General features: G+C 51.1%; 1 protein-coding gene across 10 annotated transcripts; it reads left to right on the top strand.

The window, feature by feature from the left end:
* The first annotated feature begins 571 nt into the window (after window positions 1-571).
* PATZ1 (POZ/BTB and AT hook containing zinc finger 1) lies at window positions 572-27175 on the top strand. 10 transcript variants are annotated; one of them, XM_083373822.1, is made up of 7 exons: window positions 572-2004; window positions 6884-6947; window positions 12864-12935; window positions 15452-15623; window positions 23246-23318; window positions 25163-25283; window positions 25595-25694. In XM_083373822.1, the coding sequence occupies exons 1-6, from the start codon at window positions 695-697 to the stop codon at window positions 25248-25250; spliced, it is 1779 nt and encodes a 592-aa protein (XP_083229948.1). In that variant the 5' UTR covers window positions 572-694; the 3' UTR covers window positions 25251-25283; window positions 25595-25694. The 10 variants fall into 10 exon arrangements, with proteins under 10 accessions (XP_083229948.1, XP_083229941.1, XP_083229942.1 ...); XM_083373815.1 differs by lacking the exon at window positions 25163-25283 and having other exon boundaries at window positions 12867-12935; window positions 23181-23318; window positions 25595-27175; XM_083373816.1 differs by lacking the exon at window positions 25163-25283 and having other exon boundaries at window positions 23181-23318; window positions 25598-27175.
* The last annotated feature ends 99 nt before the right edge of the window (window positions 27176-27274 follow it).

The raw sequence follows: 27274 nt of genomic DNA, 5'->3' as shown, positions 1-27274 counted from the left end.
GGCCGGGGAGGCGGCGGCGGCACGGGGGGCGCTTCGCGAGGGGGGGGGCTTTCCGCGGGGGGCGCGGGGGGCCCGGCGGCTGCGAGGGGCGGCCCGGGGACGACCCCGGGGAGGCGGCCGGCCTACTTTCGCGGCGGGGGGGTGGGGGACGGCCCCCCCTCCCCTTCCTCCCCCCCAGGGGTGAAAGTGCAAGAGGAAGTGCAGCCGCTGCCATCTTTCCTCCTCTGCAAACACACACACACACTCGCACGCACGCACGCACACCCGGGGAGGGAGGGAGCCCCCCCGCGCCGCGCCCGCCGCGCCGACGGCCGACGAGAGCCACCGGCCGAGCCTGCCGCCGCCGCCGCCGCCCGCCCCGCGCCGCCCGGGCCCGAGGAGAAGCCGCCCGGCGGGGCCTGCTGGCGCCCCCCCCCCGCGCCGCCCTCGCTGCCGCCGCTCGGCCGGCCGGGCCTTTGTTCCTCCTCGCGGCCGCCGCCGCCGCCGCCGCCGCCGGCCTCGCGGAAGGGCGGGCGGAGGGACGGGCGCGCGCGCGCTCCCGCCGGGCCCGGGGCTGCTGGAGGGCGCGGGCGGCGCGCGGGCGGCCTCCTGACGGGCGCGCGCGCCGGCCCCTCGACGGGGGAGCGGGCGCGCGCCTCCTGCCGGCCGCCGCCGGGCATAGCAGGCAGGTAAGCGCGGCGCCGCGGCCGCCCCGATGGAGCGGGTGAGCGAGGCGGCCGCCGCCGCCAACAACAACCCGTGCGGCGCGTCCCCGCCGAGCTGCTACACCTACCAGGTGAGCCGCCACAGCGCCGACCTGCTGCACAGCCTGAACCAGCAGCGCAAGAACGGCGGGCGCTTCTGCGACGTGCTGCTGCGCGTGGGCGACGAGAGCTTCCCCGCGCACCGAGCCGTGCTGGCCGCCTGCAGCGAATACTTCGAGTCGGTCTTCAGCGCGCAGGGGCTGGGCGGCGAGGGCGGCGTGGCCGGGGCGCCGGAGGGGGGCGCCGGCGAGGCGGGGGGCGGCCCCGGCGGGGGTCCCGGCGGCGGCGGCGGGGCGCGCGAGCTGGAGATGCACACCATCAGCTCCAAGGTCTTCGGGGACATCCTGGACTTCGCCTACACGTCGCGCATCGTGGTGCGGCTGGAGAGCTTCCCCGAGCTGATGACGGCCGCCAAGTTCCTGCTGATGCGCTCGGTGATCGACATCTGCCAGGAGGTCATCAAGCAGTCCAACGTGCAGATCCTGGTGCCGCCCGCCGCCCGGCCCGACGTCATGCTCTTCCGCCCCGGCGCCGCTGCCGACCTGGGCTTCCCGCTGGACATGACCAACGGCGCCGGCCTGGCGCCCAACGGCAACGGGATCGCCGGCATGCCCGAGGACGAGGCCACGCGGGCCGTGCTCTCCGCCGCCGCCCAGGCCTCGCTGCCTGTGCTGCAGGGCGTGGACCGGCTGCCCATGGTGGCCGGGCCCCTCTCGCCGCCCCTGCTGGCCTCGCCCTTCCAGAGCGTAGGCGGCGCCGGCCCCTCGCTTGGCAGCAAGCGCGGCCGGGGGCGCCCCCGCAAGGCCAACCTGCTGGACTCGGTCATGTTCAGCGCCCCGGGGGGGTTGCGCGATGCCGGGATCCTGCCCTGCGGCCTTTGCGGGAAGGTCTTCACCGACGCCAACCGGCTCCGGCAGCACGAAGCCCAGCACGGGGTGACCAGCCTGCAGCTGGGCTACATCGACCTGCCTCCGCCGCGGCTGAGCGAGAACGGCATGCCCGGTCTGGATGACCCCGAGGCGCCCCGCAAGAGGAGCCGGACGAGGAAGCAGGTGGCCTGCGAGATCTGCGGCAAGATCTTCCGGGATGTTTACCACCTGAACCGACACAAGCTGTCGCACTCCGGCGAGAAGCCCTATTCGTGCCCGGTGTGCGGGCTGCGCTTCAAGAGGAAAGACCGCATGTCCTACCACGTCCGCTCCCACGACGGTTCGGTGGGGAAGCCTTACATTTGCCAGAGCTGTGGAAAAGGTTTCTCTAGGTAAGAGAGAGGCGCTGCTGGGTTCAGAGATGCTGAGATCCAGCCCCCCCCCAACCTGGCTCCCTCTGGGCACCCCACAGCCCCGGGGGTGGCAGGTTGAGGGAGAAAGGCAGGCAGTTGGAGGCCCAACCTCTGTTCCCCCCCCCCCGACATTCTCAGTAGGACACCTATCCACCCTCACCAGTAAGGCACATTTTATCACCTCTTCAAGGAGGGGTGAAGCCATCCAGGTGTGCAGGGACCTGCTCTGCTTGGGGACCTCAGCTTGTGTCTCCTGGGCCCTTTTTTATGGCCTGTGTCCAGCCAGGCTTGTGGATTTAATGCTTTGGATTCTGTTCCTGGAGAGAGACTCTCCTGCCCCCCCCCCACAATGCCCCTTTTCAGAGGAGCCCCCAAAGCTCAGCCTGCTTCTGGCACCTGCACAAAAAGCCTTTGATAACTCACTGCTTTGCCCTCTCCTCAAACGGTGCCTCTTCTTCAGTGAGTGGCTTCCACAGGGTTGCAGCCTAAAGAGGATGGCCCACAGTCCACTGCAGGGATGTCCAAACTTGGTGATTTAAAGACTTATGGACTTCAATTCCCAGAATTCCCGAGCCAGCTTTGGAATTTTGGGAGGCTTGGAATTTGGAGTCTTAAAGTTGCCAAGGTTGGACAGCTCTGGTTTACTGGGAAAGGGGGGGGGAATTGTCATTGCCACCAGTCCCCCCTAAAACAGGCCCCTGTCCTTCCTGTTTCTCTTTTTCCAAGGCTACTATTATGGTTTGCGCACATTGGCTCAAAGGTCACGTTTCCCAATGGATTCTCCTGAGTAAAAGTTTAGATTCAGATCTCTCTGCTAGGGGGAATCGTATTTTTACGGAAGAGTTCCTACTTTTAAATTACTGCTTGAAGGCTTGGGAGATTCCCGGGCCCTCTCAGCCCTGCTAAGGTAACGAGAGCAAATCCAGGCAAGACGACCAGCCTGGCAGGACTGACTTTTGTTGGCGTCTAAAGGGCGAAAATGACTCTGGCCAAGTTCACATTTCAGACTGAGCCTAATCGGATTTGGGGCTTGCATGGCGTTACGCAGTCAACCAATCATAGTGCGATTTTCTTCCACTTCAGGTTGAGGGGTGGGCAGCAGGCCACAGCAGACCCTTTGCCCAGTCCCCAGACAGCTCTGAGTCAGGACTGCTGACAAGTTAAGGGGTGGCCAAATCTAGGCAGTTGTGGATCTTTTAAAAATGTGGCTTTGGAGACCCTCTTTAATTAATGTCCTCCTATCTTGCTTGATCTGAGCAGCTCACTTTCAACCAAAGTGAGCTACTCAGATCAAGCAAGAGAGGAGGACATTAATTAAAGAGGGTCTCCAAAGCCACAGTCCTTTGAGCGCCACCTGTCCAGACAGGGCAACAAAGCCCCCCATTCAGGACCCTCCCCTTTAGGGGCAAAAGAGCCTCGTTGAGCCTGGCAAGAGCCTTGTGTGCATCTGCCTAGGAGCGGGCAGTCAGAATCTGTGCCACAGCCCTGCTTGGCAGCCGGCGGCCTTAGGAACCTTTTCCAGGTGGCCCAGCCGCTGTGTTTCCTCCTGGCGTGCCTGGTCTGCCTTGGCACAGAGGAGCTTGAGGAAAGATGGCAACTGGGGCACCCTGTGACCCGCACATGCAAGGCTCCCCTTTCTGAAGAGTCCTCAGCATCTCAAAAAGTGCCTGGCAGCCCTCTGGCCTCAGTCTGAGGAGCTTCTCTTGCCAGGCCTCCCTTCATGACCCAACAGTCACAGAGATGGACGTCTTCTTCCTTTCCTGGCAGCCCCCCTGCCTCTGCGGAGCGAGGGGCCCCTTTTCCTTCCTTTGGCCAAATGAGCATCGGGCACGGCCTCTGGTGAGCCTGGATTTGGCCTGCTTTCCTCAGATGCGGCAGTGGCACTCCCAAGAGCTCGGTGGCAAGGGGCGTAGCCTGGCACGGGGCACTACTCTTGAGCCACCCATGTTGGAGAACCGAGGTGGGAGCAGCTCCGTGCCTTGTAGCCTGGCATCTTTGCAGCTCTCTGAAGAAAGGGAATGCTCGTTTTGGGCTGCTCAGTGTCCACAAGAAGGCTCTGGCATCGGCCTCCTTGGGGGCAGCGGTATAGATGAAAGTAAGTGCCACTGAGTTTAGCAAAGCTTCCACCCAGGTAAGTGGGCTGAGGGTTGCTGTCTTTAGAAGAAAGGTGGAAGGGGGTAGTTGACGTTAGCCAGAGTACAGCAGCTCTGCTGAGGTGCCTACGGCAGTCCAGAAAATCCCACCAAATGTCAACCATGCTTCTTTTTTTAATCAGAAGTGGGTAGAATGTGTAGGAGGTTACCACATCTCTTGAGCTTTCCATATTGCACGATAGGCAGGGCTCGGGTGATTTTGGCCAGGGGTCTCCAAATTTGGCAACTTTAAGACTTGTGAACAACTCTGGCTAAGTTATACTGGCTGGGGAATTCTGGGAGTTGCAGTTCACAAGGCTTAAAATTGCCAGCTTTGGAGACCTCTCGTTTGGGCCTTTTTGCATGAGTCTACCTGAGATCTTGTTGGTGAGATTCCTGCCTTTAATCTGAATGTTATTCTGCAGTGCCATGTGTGATCTTGCCTTGTGGCACACAGCACCTGAAGAGCTCACTGTGGGGAACACTGTTGCGGCAGGGGTCTCCAACTTTGGTAATTTAATGACCATGCTGGGAGTTGAAGTCCACAAGTTTTAAAGTTGCCAAGGTTGGAGACTCCTGCTGCAAAAGTGTCTCCCACAGCGAGCTCTTCAGGTGTTACGTTCCATCAGGCAAGATCATACATCATGACCAAAGAATTTTGGACCTCGTGCTTTTGCACAAAGTCTGCCCCTTTATGGCAAGCACAAAGGGTCTTCTGGCCCAGTCTTGCAGCTCAAACTCAGAACAGGATGGGGTCTTCATCAGCTTTGAACATGAGGTGTAATTTAAGAAGCAGCAAGACCATGACAAGCAAAATCCTTGAAGATTTCCTGAACTTACAGAAGTGTTTCACCACCACCTTCCCCAAGGCGCTCTGAAGGTCTGTCTCCCAGCAGAAAGTGATCACACTCAGCTTTGATCATGTTGGTCCCAAGGAACTACAAGAGAGTAAGCTTCCACTGAAGAGAGGGAGATCTTCCTTTAAACCTGGTAATTAAAGTTGCACTGTGTGAGAAGAATCCCAAACCCTACATACAGGCGATGGTTGTGAAATCTCATCCTAATAAGCGAAAACCCTTGGGGCTACCAGTCTCAGACTCGTTGAGCGCCATCTGGCCACCATCCCTGGTTTTCCCAGGAACGTGTTTTCTGACTGAGATCTCCCAGAACCGTTTCTGCCTTGTGCCGGTGCATGAAAAGAAGACCTGCTTGGTTTGGAGGCCACGGAGTCCAGGAATGGCTACTAGAAGGACCAAACGGCCTCCCCAGTACCAGGACCGTAGCCCACCTGCCCTTGCCTCAGCTGAACTGCAAGCCCCATGGGTGAATTCCACTGAGCTGCATGCCGATGGCGGAGGACAGAAATGCCGGGAGGGGGAGAGGATCATTTCTCTTGTTTGTGGTTGCGTTGCGTTGTGTTGCCTGCTGAATGGGATCTGCAAGCACTGAGTGGTCTGTTCAGGAGGCCATCCTATGCACACCTCCTAGCCATGCATCAGATCCTGCAGGAGCAAATTGCCATAACCGAGTTCTGTTTCACCGAGTGACTCTCCAAGCCACACGATTCTCCATGCTGTTTATCTTCATGGAAGCATCCCAGAGAATGCCACTATTTTATCCTACCTTCTGTCTGCTCTTCTGGATTCTGCAGTGGCATGAGGGCTCCTTCAGAGCGATGGCACTCAAGACAGTTTGCGGAAGATTTCAGATGTTAAACAATAATTATAGAGATGTATTTTAAATCACAAATGAAGGTGAATCGTGGTTTAGGTATTTAAAGCCCTTCAAGGTGCCATTTGATGCTTAAACATACAAAGGATGGTCACTTATTAAATCTTTAATGGATAAAATGTGCGTAAACCTGCCTATGAGCTGTTAAAATAGCAACTTTTTTTTTAAGGTCCGGAGAAAGATTTTTTTTTGGGGGGGGGGGGAAGTGCTTCCCTGAAGGTGGTGTGCAATCTCTGCACTTAGATGTAGAATTTATTTAACCTAGGGCCTAACGTGCATGGAGTTTCAACATATATTAGCATTTCACCTAGATTAAAAACAGTAAGATATGGATGTTAAAAAAAACTATGTTTAGATAACCAATTTCTAGATGTGGAAATAAACTGTACACACACCCAGAACCCCTCCTTGAGGGAGATGGGGGGATCTAGGAACACAAACTACAAATAAATAAACATAAATTAGAAAAGGGGTTCTAATGCGGAGGAGTTGGGTGAGGGGGGGGGCTGGGGCCAGTTCTCCTGCAGAGATTCAGTCGCTGCTGTTGGCCTGGCAGATGATCAGCAGGGCTGTGTCCCAGCCGTCCATTCTCCTCCTGCCTGGATGAGAGTGGACCACACAAAGGCAGATGGGCTTTGTCCATGAGGTTGTCCTGCCTGATATTGAGGGGACCCGAGTTCTGTCAGGGACCCCGGGCTGGACCATTACATTGTCACGTTGGTCTTTGGTCATGCAGGCCCAGCTCAGGTGGCCGAGAGGTCTCCTGTAGACCATTTCTGGCTGCAGCCCTGCCTGGAAGCCACTGGTGTCTTGGAAGCCTGTGCAGTTCCTGTTCACTCAGGGCGCGATGGCCTCCTTGCTCCTCAGTAGGTTGGCGGGTGGGCAGGATCTCTAACTGTGGTGCCTCCCCACCTCTGGAGCGTGGCGGTTGAACTTTGTGTCCAAGGAATAGGCTTGCAGACTGAGTCACGCTTGTCCTTTTTTTTCTTTCCAAGGCCTGACCATCTGAATGGGCATATCAAGCAGGTGCACACCTCAGAGAGACCTCACAAATGTCAGGTAGGTATCCTGGGATGGGGCGGAGGTGTTCATAAGGATAAAACAAAGCATGCGCTTGCAGTGGAGGTGGAGGCCCTGTGTGGCCGTTTCTTGCCGTAGAGTCCAGAGGCTGTTGGACCTCCTGGCCGCTTCCTGATGTTGTCTTTGGCTTCTCCAGCTGCCTTCTCCCGCCCCAGCCTTTACAGCTTGGCTTTTCCCAGTTAGACACTCTTCCTTTGTCTCTTCTGCCTGTCCACCAAGAACTGGCCATAATTTGAGGGCAGCGCTAACTAGCCCCTGAACACCATTTCTCAAATATCCCCCCCCCCCAAAAAAAAAACAGCCTTCAGAGGGTTGGGAGTCGGTTGCTTCTTCCTTGCTTTCTCTCGAGGCTTCTTGTGGCCGAAGCAGAACAGGAGCAGGCAAAGCATATGCAGAGTTTTCCTTCCGGAGGCCTAAACTTCTTTGCAATTGAAGTTTAAAGCACCGAGATAATCCACTGAAAGTAGAACTTTGTTGTACTTTTGATTTAATAGGATTTAAAGGAAAAAACGTCCTTCCCCTTTGTGCTAAAACCAAAGCAATTTACAAACGGTGAAATTCTTGTCCAGCTGTCAGGATGCCCCAGGGCCTTACTGCAGCTGCAGGGGTCTTTTTTCTCTTGCCCACAATTGTGCAAACACACACACACCCATTTCCAGCCTGGATCCTCTCAGGAGGGTGGGCTTCAGCGTTGCTGCTGCTGAGAATTTGGGAGAGGAAGGCACACATCGGCTGGGGAGGGAAGGCTGGTAGAGCCCCAGAACTCTGGTGGGGTTAAAGGGGATTAAGCATCCTCTGAAAATGGGTTGCGTTTTGGGATTTGTTGGCAGAATTAATAATGCAGGTGGTCCTTGACTTATGACCATTTGTTTAACAATGGTCTGAAGTTGCAACAATCCTTAAAAACGTGACTTATGCCCTGTCCTCAGAGTTAGGATGGTTGTACCACCCCCATGGTCATGTTATTGCAATTTGGGCGCTTGGCAACTGGCTTGGCATTTACAAGGGTTGCAGTGTCCTGTGCTCACATTATCACAATTTGTGACCTTCCAGGCTTCCAACCAGCAAAGTCAGCTGAGGAGGCAGCTTCACTTAATGACCATGGTAAAGAAACGGTCCTAAAATTGGTTCCAGTTACATGATGACCTTCTTAGCAACCACATTGCTGGTCCCAATTGTCATAAATTGAGGACTACCTGTAATAAATCCCAAACCAAGATTGGAAGGTCTACAAGCTGCAGGTTTGGGGGTCTCAAAAGAGCCTAAAAAGAGTAAAGTTAGAAAAGGGGAAATTATTTTAAGCCGCTGTGGGGTTTGTAGCATATTCTGTTAGAAATGGGCTGTAGCCATCTGATGTCGCAGCCTCGGTCAGTCTTCTGGAATCAGCCAAGAATGAGGGAGAGAGGAAATCACCCCCAGCCACCCTGCCAATGGAAAATAGATAAATTCTTTTAATTTGGCTCCAAGGAGGTTGACAACATTAAATGTAAGCAGGGGGTTTTGGGGAGGAAATTGTCATGGGAATGGTCTGCAGATTTTTACTTGGTGGAAGTGGTGAACATTTCCCAGGAAGGGCAGTGGGCTTTTTGTGGATGGGGTTTGGCCTTGAAAGATGCTGAAGCTGGCATGAGTTGAGCTGGAGGACGCCCACCATCTTGCTTGTTTGGGGTTGGGGTGGGGGTGTCAGGGCTAGGCGCAGTTGTTGTTCCAGGTTAGCCGATTTCAGTGTTTCTAGGAATTGCCAATAATCACAACCAATGCATTAGACATAACTGGAAAAGCTATTCCTTGCCATTGTCATCAGCTGTAAATTCAGCGACAGCCAAGGGGTCTCTTGATGCAGATCCGCTCTTTCGAGGAAGTCCAAAACAAGCTGAGCCACAATCCTAGCAGCATCTCCATCTTGTCTGGACTTATCCTCAGTTTATTTGCCTTTGTTCAGCCCTGGCAGACTTTGGTAGCATCAGGAAAATCAGCTGCTTCCTTTCAGATGTGGGGAAGCAGGAACACAGCTGGGTCTCACCCCATTCAACTGGGACTCGGCCTTAGGGCTCCACTAGTCTCGTGTAGATGTTCACAAATGCGGGAAACAAGGTGGTGGAGCGTCACAGAGCAAAATTAGGTAACAATTTCCGGTAGGGGTATCGTAACCCAACAGGAAAGATGGGCTGGTTTTAAAACACTGCCCCGGTCTCAAGACTGCCAGGGGGTTGAGACGCAGGATACCGTGCTTGATGGGACTGAAATCTTGGGAGGTCCAAGAACAGGTAGAGCTGAAGTCTCACATTCAAATCCCAGCACAAGTTACCTGAGGGAGCAGCTGTATGGTCCTTCAGGTGCCCTGAAGCTATAGGGCCCCTGCATTCTCAGTCACTTAGCCAGAAATACAATAGGATGTTTGAGATCAGCCATGAGATTCTCCAAGTAAAGGGAGGTTTTCTTCACAAGGCTCTTGTTGCCTGCTTTTGGCAGGGACCCTCTTTGGCTATTAGGCTGTTGTGTGTGGATGCTCCATCACTGGAGGTTTCTAAGAAGAGACTGGACAGCATTTCAGCAATTTGCAGAAATGGACTTTGGAAAAAACTTTATAAATGTAATCAAAACAATTTATTGTAAACCAACAGCCAAAATCATTGTAAATGGGGATCATACAGAAAATTTCAATATTAAAAAGGGCACAAGACAGGGATGCCCACTATCTCCATTACTATTTATACTAACATTGGAAGTACTGAATAGAGATATTAGACAAGATATAGAAATTAAAGGACTGGAGATAAAAGATGAAAAATATAAACTACAAGCATTTGCAGGTGATTTGGTTTTTATATTGGAAGATCCATTGGCCACAAGCCCCAAACTTCAGGAGAAAATAGAAAAATCTGGAGAAGTGGCAGGGTTGACAATAAACAGAGAAAAGACTAAAGTGCTAACAAAGAATCTAACAAAAACAAAATCAACTAACAAAAAACAAATCTTCAAATAGTTAAAAAAGTTAAATATTTGGGAATTTATCTAACAACAAGATGTGTAACAATAAAAGAAGATAACTATGTAAGACTGCTAAAACAAATTAAATTGGATTTGAAAAGGTGGAAAACTTCCAACTTTCAATGTTGGGGAGAATAGCAACAGTGAAAATGAATATCTTACCAAAAATACTCTTTTTATTTCAAACGATTCCTGTAAGGCTGAGAAAAGCCTTTTTTGATGAACTAAATACAATAATATTGAATTTTATCTGGCAAGGAAGAAAAGCTAAAAGTAAAGTGAAAATGCTACAAGAAACGAAAGAAAGTGGAGGATTTGGACGGCTGACTGGAGGTTATACTACCAAGCAACTATTTTAACATGGCTTAAAGAATGGATAATGCTTAGAGATAAAAGAGACAAAAGACCTAGAGGGGCATGACCTACAAATTGGTTGGCATACCTTTCTATGTTATGGGAAGAATAAAATACATAGATACTTTCAAAACCATTTTATAAGGAATGCACTTCTTTCAGAATGGGGAAAAATAAAAGAAAAAATTATATTAAGATACCTGAATGGCTTTCAACAATGGAAGCTTTTGCTTACCCAAATTTAATTAACTACGATAAAGTTGTGACTTATAAAGTCACAACTTTGTGGACAATGAAGGAAAATTGAAAGACAGACAAGATTTACAAGGAGAAGGTATTGATTTAGTATGGTGGCCATATCTGCAAATTCAAATGAGATATGAAAAAGATGTTAAAACAAAGATTTTATAAAGAACAGACAATTTGATCAGATACTGCTAAAAACACGTGAAGTTGTTTAAGAAACTAGATTTATGTTAAATTTAAAGATGGAAGAAGAACAAGTAAAAGAAACGATAACATGGGCAAAGAACTTTGGATATAATATAGAATTAGAAGATTAGCAAAAGTTATGGGAAAGATATTAAATTAACTAAAGCAGTGGCATATAAAGAAAACTTACATAAAATGTTTTACATATGGCATATGACACCAGTGAGATTAGCAAAAATGTTTAACAATACTTCAAATAACTGTTGGAAATGCAAACAAAGACCAGGTACTTATTATCATATCTGGTGAACATGCCCTAAAGCAAAAAGATTTTGGGTTAAAATATATTTATGGTTGGAGAAAATGTCTAAAAAACAAATAGACTTTAAACCAGAATTGTTTTTGTTAGGAATAATAGGAGCTAATTATGAGAAGGATTGCAGATAATTAATACTACACATACTAACGGCAGCAAGAATTGTATTTGCCCAACATTGGAAAAATGAAAACCTTCTAGCTGAAGAAGTATTAAGAAAATTCTAGTGTGTGCAGAAATGGATAGATTGACCAGAGAGTAACGAGAAAGAAGACTCAGTGTACATGAGATAATTTGAGATAATTTTTACCAATGGCTAGAAAAATGAGTCAGAGAGAAAGGAATGTGACATGTACGTAATCTTGAATATATATTAGTAAGAAGAAGCCTACTGAGTGATTAATCAACATTGTTTATGATAATCAACTATTACCTATTATTGTTAAACACATGAACCCAGAGATTATGCTGTTTGCCAAATATTGAGAATGTTATTTGGAAAAACCCCAACCTTAACCCAAATCCAAACCCTGACTCCACCTTATTCCTAACCCGATTAAAAACTAATAAAATTTATACAAAAAAAGAAGAGACTGGACAGCCATTGGTCCAGAATGGTATAGGATCTCCTGCTTGAGCAAGGGTTGGACTAGAAGATCTCCAAGGCCCCCTCCAGCTCTGTTATTCTGTGTTCTTTGCTCTGTTGATGAGCAAAGGATAAGCTCTCCTTACCAGACCCCCTTTTTGCCTCCCATCCAAATGTTGGGAGGCACCCCCCCTCCAAGCGTCCTGCCTGGCTCATCAGCCGGCCCCTGTGACTTTGGAGAGCAGCCAGAGAAGCAAGGGTGGGCAACCTTGCCATGGCTGGCAGCACCAGATGGGCTGGGTCTGCAGGTCGCTGGGTTGGGAAAGACCGAGATGGCCATGGATAGCCACGCCTGGGGAGTCTCACAGTGTGGCTGAGAGTTTGGCTGAATGATTGGTAAAAAAATATATATTTGTGATATTTATTCTTTTTTTTTTGCTTCTTTGCTAGAATACCTTGTTCTGGTATGTGTAACAAGATATGCTAACAAATAATTAAGTTTGCTTCCTTTAAGAAGCAACAACGAAAAAAGAAATAATCTCAAGTTTGCTTCTCTTAAGAAGCGACAAATATATTAAACTGCCTGATGATATATTTTATGCCTGATAATCAGCACCTTAGGAAAGAAACGTAGCATCGTCATTAGGACTCGGTTCCCGTTCTGTCTGGGGACTGTCTTGATCTCAGGTCCAGCTGCAGTTTGATCCTCTTCTGCAGGAAAGATGCCACAGGACTGAAAAGTAGAGCCACAGCTTAGGAAAGTAGGCTTCCTTTAACAAGAGCTGAGATCGAAACAGAGATGTTTCCTGCTTGCTTTCTGTCCATCTGGCCGCTCCCTTGTTCAGAGGCCAAGCGGTTCCCAGAGCAGCCGGCTGTTGTGACTGATGGATGTGCGCAGATCACAGTCACAGTTCGGTCCTTCGAGCACGGCTGACTGGAGAGCAGAAGCTTCTTAGAGGGTCTGGTTCAGACATTGCAGCAAAAGTGTTGTTTGGGGGGTAAACCTATCGAAGGGTGGAACCCCCAGAAGTGGCTAGAGAAATGGGGACCCAGTTGGCGGTCTTCTCCCTCTCGCTGCCCTCCGCCCGCACCTCTTCCCCTCTAGCCAACGGGGAGACTCGAGAGGGTGGGTTGTGAGGACTGATAGTCTCCCCCAGTGATGCTGATGTAGGAATTAGTCTTCATTTTCTAATCTCTCTTACTTCCTGCCTGTTAGCAGGAAAATTCCAGCTTCCAGGGGATAAACTCAGAGACCTCTACATCCATAGAGCAGTTGAAACTTCAAGAGGTATTTCTTAAACACTGTTTATTATTTAAATATAAACACACTTCTCTTTGTTTACTCTATTTGCCATGCTTGACAGGAAACTACTGGACCTTTTATTTATTTACCACTGTTGTTAACAACAGTGATCTCCTGTAATGCTTTTCTCTTCTTTAAAAGGCATTAACGTTTTATGGTTTATTTTAAATTTTCTGGGTCTTGCTTGATAGCTGACCTCTGCATTTTGGATCTTATATTTTGGCTTCTCTTAAAATTTAATTTTGACTGGGAATAAGCTGTGATTTGGCATCAGGAGATATGAGCCAATCAAATGTTGTTTGAAGGACTAGTCACTGGGAATTTCTCTGGAAGGAGAGAGGGAAATAAGTGGGTGGGACTTACGCAGACCTCCCAAACCCTCCCAAGATCATGGAATTGCTTACAAGTGTAGGATAAGAGTCACCATGTGGGGGGATGGGCAGCATATAAATTTAATACATAAATAAATAAATAATTAAATAAAGCAATACTTTTTTCCCCTTTGCAAGTAGTTCCCAACATACTGTACTACCATTCGTTTGATGACTATTAGAAGTTAGGGCGGCACTGAAAAAGTGACTTATGACGGCTCCTGGCCCCCGCCACCGTTGCTTCATCCCCCTGGTCACCTGCAACGAGCTTGCACTCACGATGGTTGCAGCATCCCTGGGTCACCTGATCTCCATTTGCGGCTTTGACAAGCCTGGGCAATAGGGAGGCCAGCAGGAAAGGTCACAAATCATGATCACGTGATGCTTCGGTTAACAGTGGTGGTGATTTGCGTATGCAGAAAAAGTCGTCCCTGTGGTGCTTTTTTCACCAGGCAACTGGACTTCCTTGTTTTTCTTTGAAGACGCTTCTCATCCAAGAGGTTTCTTCAGCTCTGACTGGATGAGAAGCGAAACATATTCAAAGAAAAACAAGGAAATCCAGTTACCTCGTGGAAAAAGCACCACAGGGATGATCTGGATGACTGAGAATCTCCGTAGACATGCAGACAAAGCTGTAAAATTGGATGCGGTCATTTGGTGACGGCATCATTTAGCAACTAATTTTCCCATTCCAATTGTGGTTGTTAGTTGAGGATTTCCCGTATGGCCATGATGATAGCTATAATGCAGCTCTGCCACGTATAATTGATAGGCCTTTTTTAATGACCAACAGACTGGTAACTTTCCACTGGAATCACCGCCTTTTATTTTTCATGGGTGACATTGCTTGGCGTGGGAAGACATCACGATGTGGAGGAGCAGCTTTCACATGCAAATCAAGAGAGATGCTTTTTTTCGGGGGGGGACACCCCTATGCCCCCCCCCTCAAAAGCCGTTTCTTCTTCAGATCTGAAGGGCTCCACTTCCATCTATTGTGAAACGGCACTTTTAATAGGTCCTGAGAACCCCCGGAATTTTTCCTGAGATCTCTTGATGTTTTCGCCTGTGTGCTTTTTGGCTCAGCGCCATGTCTTCCCTTCACTTACCTGAAAAGGGTGTCATCATTTGAAATCCCAGAATCCTTTCCTCGTGCAACATTAGCAGTCTAGGTTGCACCGTGTTGCAGACACAAATGCTATTAATAGGCCTCGGTTCTCCAGGAGCAGGGCAGCACCCTCAGCTGAGCGTCAGAAGATCCCAAGGCTTCCCTTTGAGGCTGGGCTACCAGCTTTGCTGCACAGCCCTCCCCCTTTGTGTCCTTGCATCGTGTGCCACAACATGAGCCTGGCTGGCAGTGCAGCTCCTCCAGGGGCAGAATTGTTTGCCCAACAAAGACCCCTAAAAGTTCTGGGAGACCTTTTGATTTGAAGAAGGGGATCTCAAGTGAGGAAAGTTGCTTCCCAGCCGGTCCTTTGGCCCCTCCAAAAACCCCTTGGATTGTTGAGGCCACCCCAGTTGGTGGGGTGAAAAGTCCTGAGCAAGTGCAAAGGGATCGCCACTGTGGCCACCCAAATGGGAACACGTTAGGTTATCCTTCCCTTCAAGTATACGTAGTTGTCTTCTTGGCAGCTTTATGGAAGAAATCAAGAAAGAGGAGGCCGTTGATCGTGTGCCTGTGGGAAATGATTTGGAGATGTTCCCTTCGTGGCCAGCTGCTTCTTGGCTTCCCTAGCTGTGTCTTTCCTCTCTGAGCAGAAAAAGAAAAAAAGTGGACCATGGAGTGACAATCTCTCGCTAGGGAGGGGCGCTCCCTGATGGGGCTTTGATTGAGTCAGCCGTGATGCAGCCGGATCTCATTGCTCAGACTTGGTTCTACTTGCTTAGGGCAGCCCTGGTCATCCTTTGACTCATAACAGTTGGGTGGTGGGTGAGTCTGCTGAGCTTGGACCCTGGAGCCTCCTGGGCAGATGAGGCAGAAACAGCGCTGTGGCATAGTTTGGGTTTGGGCATTGTGGGGCTGTGTGGGCCCAGCCAACTGCCTTGCTCAAAAACTTGTGGTCAAGCAACCCCAGCAGAACCTGGTCCCTTTCTGCCCCTGCCTGGCTAATGTCCCTTTGCTGCCGTCCACAGACCTGCAACGCTTCCTTTGCCACCCGGGACCGCCTGCGTTCTCATCTGGCTTGCCACGAAGACAAAGTTCCCTGCCAGGTCTGTGGGAAATACTTGCGGGCTGCATACATGGCGGATCATTTGAAGAAACACAGCGAAGGACCAAGCAATTTCTGCACCATCTGCAACAGAGGTAATGGATCTCCTGCTGCTGGCGTGGGGGTGGGGGCGTGGGGGGCTTGATTCAAGCTGATTGATGTCTCTGGAGGAGGAGGAAGAGGAGGAGGAAAGCAACTCTTCCATTTAGCAAAAGGATGTTCCTTTTGAGCTTGTTGTTTGTTAACTCTCAGGCACAAGAGAGCCCCAGGTTTGGCCCTGCACCCCCTCTTCCATTGCTGCAGCCCTGGTGCTTCTGAGCATTCCTTCCAGCCTTCCAGGCTCCAGGGGTCAAAGATTAAGTGTCTGGGTATAGAGTAGGGGCCACATATGCATGCTCTCTGAATCATCTCAAAAGAGGAGGACCTGGGCCTCTGCCACTGGCTTCTCACTTTTTCTGGGTGAAGCTGCCCCCATTCTTCCAAGCAGAAACACAAGGAGGCCCAGAGCACAGCATTTCCAAGAAGGTGAAGGGGGCTGGCATGGGGGAGAGGCACCCCACATTCCTCCCAGTGTGCAGGGCAAACAAGCCCTTGTGCCAAGGGAGGGCATAGCAGCAAAGTCCCTTCCCAGGTTTTGCAATGGATGGGTGTTTTGCTCTGCAAGGTGTGTCTTTCTCTACTCAGAAAGGCATCCCTTGAGTCCTGAAGAATCTTTCCCCAGACCACATTGCAGCCTCAGGGCCATGACCTAAGTTTCTAAACATCCTTCCCCACCCTTTTCCACGGGGAGTCCCTCTGGTTTCAGTGAGCACGCGTAAGATTGCAGCCGTAGCCAAAAGAGAAATTATTAAGGACTAAAACTGTTTAATTCTTAAGATGGCTGGGTTTGGATGTCGCAAATAAAGACTGTGAGTGATATCAGCGGTATCAGCTGTGGATAATATATCCCGGAAGGGCAAAATGATCTTTCTCCAAGAATCCTGCTCCATTTGTGGGGCTGTGATATGCAAGAAAAATAGAGATCTGTAGTTTAGTAGATCGAGGGAATGCTGTAGACATAGTATACCAGGAGATTAGGAAAATAGCCAGAAAGTCTCATAATTTTCTCCATAATAAAATGGTAATGTATGAACTGGACCATACTACTATGACATAGATAATTGTACTTAATAGATCCCCTTCAGTTGAGGGACATTTGGGATGGCCCTGTGCTTTTATCATTTATCATGGATTTGGATGGGAGAACTTGCAAGTTTGTAGATGATGCAGAACTGGGAGGGATGGATAAAAGAAATCAAAGAGAACAATTCAAAAAGATCTATCCAGGGCATTCTAGTATTTAACGTGATCCTGCAGTGCGGTGCAGATGCTAAAAAAAAGCACAGGGGATGTGTTAGTAGGATTAGAGAGCTAAGGCCGTGGGGCCTAGCTGCTCTCTTCTACCCAGTCTTGGTCAGATCCCACTTGAAGTATTGTCTCCAGTTCTGGGCACCCTGGCAAATTGGAACAGGTTCAGAGGGAGGCTACCAAGATGAGGGAAGGTCTGGAAATATCTGAAGGATTGTCACTTAGAGGAGTGAGTAGATTTTGTTCCCTCGGCAGGAAGACCAGAACCAGAACCTAACCAGGGTAGGAGGTTAGACATCAAGAGGCTCCTCCTAAGTGTACAAACTATCATCCAGCAGGGCAGGCTGCTCTGTCAAGTGTGTGTTGTCCTTGCTGCAGGCTTTCACACAGAGACTGGATGGTTCTCTGTCAGAGATCCTGCACTGAAGCAGAGGATTGAAGTAGAAGACCAGGGAAATGAGGAGGAGGGGGCAAAAACAGGAGTCCTGTGAGGGAAAAATGAAGGAATTGGGGATGATTAACCTTGAGGAAACATGCCAGAGAAGGAGAAGGACAGCACTCTACTAAAAAGCAGAGGAAACCTTGCCATATTGTAGAGCTGATGCTGGGGAATTCTGGGAGTTGAAGTCCTAGAGTCTTAAAAGTTGCCAAGTTTGGAGACCCCGCTTTGTAGAGGACATAGCTTGCTTCATAGGCTGAAATTGCAGGGAAGCTGATTGTGGCTGATTGCAGGAATAGCTTCCTAGGCATTCAAGAGCCACCACTCTGAGTGAAGCTGGGCATCCTTGTCTTCAGATGCATCTTCTGGTTGGATTTGCTGATAGTGTTCGCTATTTGAGGTTAACTTGCAAGCAGCAAGATGGAAGTCCACCTGGGGAGGCGGCTGAGGCTGAGAAGGGAGGAAACGGTGGCTAAACTGGGGTTTCCGGAGGCTGATCTGGGGTGGAAAAAGCTGCCCGGAGACACAAGTGACAGGGTGGGTTGCTTGGTGGACATGCAGAGACAGCACGTTGCTCATTTTCAATAGGGCCAGCCTCTTGCCCCTCTGGTTTTCTGGTTGAGGAAGGTTGAGGCTGGTACTTCGGGGTGCCCCCTTGGTGCCCTACCAGCTTGGACCCCCTCCTGTGGGCCAAACACCCCAAGGGACAACTGCAGAGCCACTTAGGTTGAGGAACAGGCTCCAGTCTAGGTATTGCCCCTCTGGTCACCCCATTTCCCTCTGCTGTGCCTCTTCCAGCCCCCCCCCCCCCCACGGATGAGTTGGCACCCCCTGCTACCACCTGGTTGGGACAGGACCAGTCCAAAGACTGCCAAGTCCCCAGTCCAGCTTCCTTCAGCTGCTGTTCTACGCTTGGGCTGGATGGTCTCCTCTCCCCACCTCCCCCCCCAGCTGGGCCCCTCCTGCTTTTGACTGAGCTTAACAGGCTTCCTGGGCAGAGATCCAATTTGGGGGAGGGGGTGTCTGGTTGTCCCACAGATGCTACTTTGCTCTCCTTCCCCAGCAGGAGAAAATGCCCCACCTCTGACCTCTGAAGGAGACTTTTGGCCAGAAACCTGGGGCAGATCTATTTCAGGAGCCAGGTGTGTTTGCCTTGCGAGTCACACCAGATTGTGTGTTTAGGGTAGCATTGCACAAAAAGCCTTTGCGTTCGAAGCCCAGTCAGAGCCGGCCCTTTCCGTGCCCGCCACCTTCACCCACTTGGATTCTGCCAAGGGGGCCCTGAGGGGATCCTGGCAGAGCTGGAGCCCAGCCACCTGCCCTGGAAAAAAGGGGAGGCTGCCAGTTATCTGGGCCTGGCAACCCTCAACCCCCCATTTGCAAGCAACTTGCAATGGCTTCCCTCCATTTCAAGCTCAGGAATGCAGGAACACGGCAGTGGAGGACCTAAAACAGGCAAGTTGTGGTTAAAAACAAAAAACATTCAAATGCCCTGAAGTTGGGCCCACCCGGAGGTGTGACTGGCCTCACCCAACCTGTTGGCAGCTCCGCAGCTCTTCCCTCGCATTCAGGAACACGTTTTGCAGGCACTCTTGCTGCTTCTGCAGGCCCAGAACGGGAGGGGAGCCTGCGGCATTCAGCCTTTCCCCTCCGGCTGCATCTGGACCGGTGGCTGGAGTTTCCTGGAGTTGCACGTTCCGGAGGGTGGGCTCAGGTCTGGCCTCTGCCACCCCCAAGGCCCCGGCCCACCCACCCCCAGGGCAAGGCCAGGCTCTTGTCGCAGGTGCCCCCCGGGTGCCAGGGCTAAAGCTGCATTGAGCGGGCACCAGGGCCTTCGCAGAGAAAACAGGTTTTCTTTCAGTGTGAGAAGCAACGGCTTATTTCTTTAAGTCGACGTACATTCACTTAATGACTGAGGTTACAACGGCACTGAAAAAAGTGACTGTTTTTCACACAACTGTTGCCGGTCCCGTGATCAAAATTCAGGCCCTTGGCAACTGATTCATATTTGTGACGGTTGCCATGTCCCGGGTCATGGGATCCCCCTTTGCGACCTTCTGTCAATGGGGAAGCTGGATTCACTTAACAGCCTTATTACTGTTAACAAGTGTGGTGATTCACTTAACAACCGTGGCAAGAAAGGTCGTAAAATGGGATAAAACTCACTTAACAACTGTCTCACTTAGCAACGTAAATTTTGGGCTCAATTTTGGCCGTAAGTCAAGGAGTATCTTGCTTGCTATATTTAGCGCATCTGAAGGAGCGACATTTTGCAAAGGCATGCGAGGCTACTTTGAACCATAAAGCTTGTTCCACAAGCCACATTAAGCAGCCGGTCAATTTTAAACAGGGGAAAAGCATCCGGAATATGGGACTGTCTGACATTTCTGTGGATAAGACGGTCCCATTAAAGAGCAGGGCCTGGGGGCAAAGGGGTCCTGCGCACAGCACACACACAAAAACCCTGCCAGGAATTCCTCGCCTGCAGCCGCCACAACCATCTCAGGCCCCCTCCGGTGACAGATGTGCTGGGCTTTGTTCATTCCCGCTTGGCGGCCCAACACGCTGCTCTCCTTTTGTCCCAGCTTCTGTCCTGACCTTCATTCTGGGCTGATCCTCTCTTCGTTCTCCAGACGCCCCCCCCCTCTTACAAACCCAGAACGTTCCATTTGCCCCTACGCATTTTCTTCAGACTGTCCACGTCAATCTGGTTGACTCCCCACCACCACCACCACGGCGTAAATCTGGGCTCCTGAAGGAGAGAATGAAGAGGTTGTAGCGAGGGGTCCAGTCTTTCACCCCTAGATTCTCCAAGAGGACCCCAAAGTTCCAGAGGCAGGTGGGGGGGACTAGTGGTGTTCTTCTGAGTGAACAAGCACCTTCCCGCCAGGAGGCCCTCGACGTGAGTCAGCTGGAAGACCGGCCAGAGCAAACCTTAAGCAGAGCAAGGTCCCCCAACCTCTGTCTGTCTGTCTCCTGGGGCCTCGCACAATTCTCCCCTTCCCTCCCCAGTGACAGCCCACTTACATTGTGGCTTCACCGCTAGGAGCGCTTGGAAGCAGGTTTGCAAGCCACCGTGCAAACTTCCTCCTGCCGCTGTTGGCCTCGAGGAGTGACGTGGAAGGAAACCAGGATAGGGGATGGAACTGCAGTTCTCAGGGCAACTTAAAAGGAGAGGGGGGGCACATTATTGGTGACCGGGCTCTCCGGTTTAAATCTCTTGCCCCCTTTCATCACCCAAACACACGTCCCCGTCACTTGCACATTCCGTATTGCCCCCCCCTTCCCCCCTTCTTTCATATAGGGCAGGAGTCCCCAACTGTGGCAACTTTTAAGACTTGTGCACTTCAACCCCCAGAATTCCCCAGCCTCCTTCCAGTGTCAAGCCCAGAAGTAGCCTTCACAGGCCTCTGAGGCAAGACATGGCTGCTCCATATGCAAGCCTCATCCATGTTTTAACGCTTCTCCACGGATACCGCCCATGGCTGCAGTTATTCTGCTGGAGACCCCTGCTTAGCCCTCTTCATCTGCTTCCGAAACGATTTTACTCCTGTCTTAAGTTGCTCTACCTCTTTCTAAGGGCTGGTCTTGACCAGTTTCCACATTCATGGCCTTTATCTGGCACCATTATCGAACAGACCACAGGATAATCCAGTTTCTCCTGGGGCCCAAAGGCCTGTGAGCCTTTGGTCAAATAGCTAAAGGGAGGCCTGGTTAGCAAAATCATCAGGATGTGAACCGCTTCAGCAAAGGCATCCCCAACTATTGCTTCCAAGGCAAGCAGTTCCACTGCTTAATTGTCCTCACTGTTAGGAACTTTCTCCTTAATTCCGGGCTGCTTCTCTCTTTGGTCAGTTTCCAGCCACTGTTTCTAGTCCTGCCCTCTGGGGCTTTGGGGAATAATTTGACCCCCCTTTTCTTTATGATCCTCTTTCAATTTGCATCTTTGGCACCATTTTTCTACCTTGCCTTCAAAGTACAGCTAATCCTCAACTCACTACCATTTGTTTAGTGACCGTTCAAAGTTAGGTGCCACTGAAAAAAGTGACTTCTTGTGACTGGTTTTCCTGCTTATGACCGTTGCCGCCTCCCGTGGTCACACAATCCAAATTCGGCTGCTTGGCAACCGGCACGTATTCACGATGGCTGCCCTGTCCCGGGATCCTGCGACCTCAGTTGGTAAACTTTCCAGCCGGCTTCCAACAATCCAAGTCAATGGGGGAAGCCAGATTCATTTAACAACTGCAGGGATTCGCTTAGTGACTGGCAAGAATAGTCGTAAAATGAGGCACAACTCAGTAACTGCTTTGCTTAGCAATGGAAATAGTGGGCTCCATTGTGGTCATAAGTTGAGGACCGCCTGCAAAGGTGAGTTCCGAATCCGTTCCTTAAAAGAGGTCCAGCCCAAGCCAGAGTTTCTGCAGGGATCCTAGCACAGTGGAGCCTTTGCAGGCATGTCCCACCCCGTGGCCCTGAAACGGCAGCCGTCTGGAGGCTTTCTGTGCAGACACAGCTTTTCAGAGCCAGAAATCAGGGTAAAAAACTACTAGGTAATACTGTCTTATTTAATCCGGAAGCCCTACAGCTGGTGTCGGGGTTTCTGGTGCCCCGAAAGTTTTACCACAATCACTCTATCCGAAGTAACGTTGCGTGGCTTTCTTTCTCAGGAAAACAAGAGGGACTCTATTTTCTTGATCTTCTAAATGTAGGACTCGGCCTGGTTTTCTCCACTAACAAATAATTAAATATAAAGACCTGAGAATGGCATGTGAGCCTCTTGGCTCAGGGCAGTGTCCCTCAACCTTGGCAACTTTAAGATGGGTGGACTTCAACTCCAGCTTTGCTGGCTAGGGAATTCCAGGAATTGAAGTCCACCCATCTTAAAGTTGTTGGCATAGAGAAGAGACCCCCTGGAAGGCAGGAAATGCGAGCAAGACGTCACCAGAGTCCTCCGTTGATGGGAGTGGATGGGTGTAGGGCGACTCTTGTTTCCAAATACCACCTGGCTCTTCTTGGGGGGTCTAGTGGTGTTTGACCAACAGCCATCTGGAGAAGGTGGGGTCTTCTCCGTGCCATTCCCCACCTGACACCCCTGGTGTGTCAGGAGTTGCAGCTTTGCTGGTGGGGAATTCCGGATAAGTTGTCCTCCCTGTCTGGTGGGATTCAGGTTAGCAGAACTACAGGAGATTTTTCCTCTGTTCTACCAGAAGGCATCTCCTTGGTCTTGAGGTGTTGGCCAAAGTTTCTTACTTTGGACTGTTCTGAACTGCCAACCAGACATTCTAGGTTCCCCCCAGAGCAGAGCAGACTTAAGTGTTTAAAGGTATTCCTGGCATGGGATTTTCTGGAAGGGACGCAGCTTTGAATGGATTCTAGAGTCCTGGCTTGTCTTGCCGCAGCATCTGCTGGGCCTAGAAGCTCTCTCTGAGCTTGGTTGTTTCCTTGCACTGATTTGCTTAACAACGGTGGCAGAAATGATTGTAAAATAGGGCAAAACTCACTTAACAACTGCTTTGCTTAGCAATGGTGATTTTGTGCTCCATTGTGGTCATAAGTGGTAATGAATGTAACATCAGTGCTAACGTTGATGACGTTACCTAGTTGGGTCATGAAACGTCTGCAAGAAAACAACATTGCTCAGAGAGCACCAAGGATCCTCATTTCAGCCCTGAGTACAAATATTCTCCTTTATTGGCTGCCCTCATCATTCCTGGGCAGTTTTCCCCCACCGGAGGGGCACAAAGGTTGCTGCCTCTTCCAAGACCCGTCGCGCCAGTCCTGGGAGTGGCCAGAGTGGTCCGAGGGGAGACAGGCAGAGGCGCCTCGGTGCTGGTGGCAGGATCTCATCTCCTTTTGTCTTGTTTAGGTTTCTCCTCTGCCTCCTACTTAAAGGTCCATGTTAAAACCCACCACGGTGTTCCCCTTCCCCAGGTCTCCAGGCACCCGGAGCCCATTCCGAATGGGGGAGCGGCGTTCCACAGCGTCAGGACCTATGGCATCAAAGGCAAGCGACCCCTCCCCCGTGATCTTGGTGTAGGACTCTGGCGGGGGGCGGGGGGCAGCCAGGGGCCCTTTGCATGGCTGAGGACAGGACAGAGCAAAGGCCGCCCGGGGCACCCAGAGGCTCTGGGAAGGAAGGCCCCGCTGGGTTCTGGGGTACTGCTGTCTCTAAGTGTGTGTGTGGGGGGGTCCTGCCTCACTGTCATGCTGGAGAGACACAGCTCAGCTGCTCCCATTCCTCAGTCCTCCCAGGGCTCGGGGCCATTCCCCAGAATTGTGTTCCACAGGTTTTGTTGCATGGAGAGCAGTTTTTGAAGCACGTCTTCCGATGTTCTCCTTCTGACCCTCAAATCAGTGTGTTCCTCACCGTGAGCCACTGACATTTTCCAGGCAAGGGAGGGTGTCTGCTCCCCACCTGTCCCAGAAGGGTAGCCAAGGAAGCTCAGGCTGCCTCCTGGATGGGTGAGGGGCTTCCTTCTCCCCCTCCTCCCTTCACGCGTGCTTCAGACCTCATGGCAAACCTTCCCAGGATGGCAGGGAAATAGGAGAGCCCTCTGGGCAGGTGGGGAGGCTACTCAGCGTGAGGACAGCTTAGCCTTCGGATGGGCAGCTTGGTGGCCCCCAGAGAGGTGGTCAGCCGTGGATGTCCGGGAGGCGGTGCAGCTCCAGCTGATCTCATGTTGGTGTGCAGGGAGGCTCCTGGCTGCAGGTCCTGCTAGCAGTTGAAGGCAGTCATGCCCAGTGGGAGTGGGCGTAAGGTCCTGGCTTCTGCAGGCTGAGAAGACGGTTGCATCGTGCTTGGAGTGGCCATCGGAGCTTCCGGGCTTGGTTGCCCACCAGGGCTTTTATCCCGAGGGGGAGTGGACCTTCCTCCCCACCCCTTTGTCATGTTGTGGGTCTGCTGGGGGAATCTGGTTTTGCTTGCTGAGGAAAGCAGTTAGTAGTTGTTGCTTGAGGGACCCTCTTCTCCACTCTGCGCCTTCTCAACTGCCTCCCGGGTCCCCCACCTGGAGCGGGCCTCCAAATCATCTCTGGCCGTCATGGCATTGCTACCCAACAGCCCCACCTGTTTTGAGGCTGATTGATGGCGTGGTGAGCTTTCATTCACGTGCGATGTTTTCCTTTGGGTGCAAAAAATGTGCTCCTGAGCCAGCTCTGCCCTCAGGCACTGGACAGTCTTGCAGGGCCCCTGCCCCCCACGTGGGGCACAGCAACGTAGGCTAGCCGCTTCCCAGTTGGGCCATGCCCATTCACCGTGGTAAGCCCTAAGCCAGAGTTCACACAAGAGAGATGCTGCGTTCACACATCACGTGCTGTACCCAAAGAAATAGACTCCAGGAGACTCGACCGCATGGCCTGCTTCAGCCCCCGCATACGGAGAGGGTGGCCGGGATCCCAAACAGGCCAACTCCTGAGCCCAGAGGGCTGGGTGGAGGAGCCATCAGCTTGGGCAGAGGGAAGCAAGCCTCCCGGCTGGGGGCCCACCCACACCTTTCCTGACATGACAAAGGGATGCAGTTGTAGGCGGGAAGGGCTCGTAGGTCTGTTTCCTACTTTATGGGTTACAGAGGTGGGGGGGGGAGTGGGGGGAGCCCAGAGGGTGGTCCGCCTTCTGCTGCATCTCTCGGTGTGATTGACTTCCGGCCAGAGAAGCGGCTGAGCTTTTGGGGGTCTGCATGCAACACCCCTCTGCAGCTCGCAGGTTCTCGCATAGGGCTTCTCCTCGTGGCTTGGCCTGGGATGCTGCACCTCTCTGGGAGACACCGGCTTCTCTGTGGTGACTTGGGGGAATGTTCTTGTTTTCCGTTGCACTTCCACACCACGAACACATCCTCCTTGTCCATAAAGGTGCCAGCAGCTGGAGTGGCTAAGTCCAGGGGATGAGACCGTCACAAACGTTTTGAAACGGGGTGTGGGACGCTTTGTTGCACGTTGATGGCATTGCCACCTTGAAGGACAATAAGCCCAGGTTTGGAATTTGCCCTGGACTTGAATCGGGCCAGTTTAGCAGGCAGCCTCTTGGGGCCATTGTGTGTCCCTTGGGGCCTAATGCAGGGGTGCTCAACCTGAAGACTTGTGGACTTCAACTCTGTGCCGTCTGGGGAATTGTTGAAGTCCACAAGACCTAAACGTTGCCAAGGTTGGACATCCCTGGCCTAATGCTTTGCACTCGTCAGCTAGACTGCCCACTGCCTGGGATAGAAGAAACAGAAGGGGCGTCCCTGGGAAACGGGTGGCCACCGTCGGATTTGAAAACTGCTGTTTTCTCTCTCCTCCTAGAAGGCCAGAAATGCTCACATTCGGACCAGATTGAGAGCTCAGATTCCTACGGAGACCTCTCTGATGCCAGCGACCTCAAGACGCCCGAGAAGCAGAACGCCAACGGTTCCTTCTCCTGTGACATGGTGGTCGCCAAAAACAAATTGGAGTCAGAGGGGGATAGGAAGTACCCCTGTCCTGAATGTGGCAGCTTTTTCAGATCCAAGTCCTATCTCAACAAACACATACAGAAAGTTCACGTCCGCTCCTTGGGGGTCCCCTTAGGGGACTTGGCCTCTGCCTTGGGGTCCCCCTTCTCCCCCCAACAGAACATGTCTCTCCTGGAATCATTTGGGTTTCAGATTGTGCAGTCTGCGTTTGCCTCGTCTCTGGTGGATCCAGAAGCCGACCAGCAACCGATGGGGCCAGATGCAAAGTGAGGCCCTTGGCTCTTCAGAAGCAGCAGTCTGTGGGTTTTTTCCTCTATAGAAGATGGCCGTGAGATACCAGATGCAGTTTTAGAGTGGGGAGAGGTTGACTTAAATTCATTTGAGGTGCCCACCCTTCTTCCCCTTTCTTTTCTCTCCAAACCCTTCCCCAGATGGAGACAGTTTTCAGCTGACCATCTGCAGAGTCCCCGCCTGAGGGTGGATATGTAGGGGATGGGGGAACTTGAGCAGAAGGCTGGCAGAGACCCGGCTGGGAGACCCCGTGAACAAAAGAGATGCCCCACAGCTGGATCCAGAGGTTGGAGATGTCCCGCTTCATCTGGCAACAAGTCCAGTGCTCCTCTGCCCTTCGGCCTTTCTCTCTGCTCAGGATTCCCACGTTAGCCATCTTGTCTACTCATCCACACATCCCCCATGTTACCTGGTAGGTAGCATGATGGTTTCCGTGGAAGGGAAAATCCACGGGAGGCCGACTTCTCAAAGCCAGCCATGGTTTTCCTTTAAAGAAGACAGGGCAGTTGGCAAGAAGCAAAGAGATGACCAGAAGGCTGCCTCAGACAGACAGACACACACACACACACACACACACATACGGGCAGGGCATGGCAGCGGCTTCCCAGAGGACTCTGTGCAGGGACACCTCAGTCATGGTTGGCTTGTTTCTCTGATCCTCAACACTTGGCCATTGGTTTCCTGTCTCTCTCTTCTCTCTCCTCTCTTATAATTATGGTTATTATTATTATTACATTTATGATTTTAGGACCTGTTGTAGTGATTTGCTACTGAGATGCCTTCCAGGGCAATTATACAGAGAGCTCTTAAAGCAGCAGTCATGTTAGGATAGGATTCATTTTTTTTAGATGTATCATAATTAAAACCTTGCCTAGTTGATTGTTTTAAGTCTACGGGATAATATAGTTATGCAAAGTGAAAGAAAGTTGGGGGTGGGAGAAATAAGCTTAAACTTTTAAAGAAGGTAAGAGGGCACTCTTGGTTGGTTGATGCATAAAGACCCCCAGAAGTTTAACATTTTCAATTAGGTGATAACGTTTTTTGTACCACCAACCTCCTGTGCAAATAGAGAGTTCACAGAGTGATTTCAAAGCAGAAAATAATTATTGGATTGGACTGCATTAAAGAAGTTAGAATGTTACTTTATAAACTTTCTTTTGTCTTTTTTAAATGTTTTAGTTTATTTTTATTTGTTTGGTGCAGGGATTGAAAGGTGTTTCTGCGCTTTGATTGCTGAAGA

The sequence above is a fragment of the Vipera ursinii genome (genome assembly GCF_947247035.1).
Source record: "Vipera ursinii genome assembly, chromosome: 14".
Classification (NCBI taxonomy): Eukaryota; Metazoa; Chordata; class Lepidosauria; order Squamata; family Viperidae; genus Vipera; species Vipera ursinii.
Note: the sequence above shows the minus strand (reverse complement) of the source record. Positions and strands in the feature narration are given on the sequence as shown.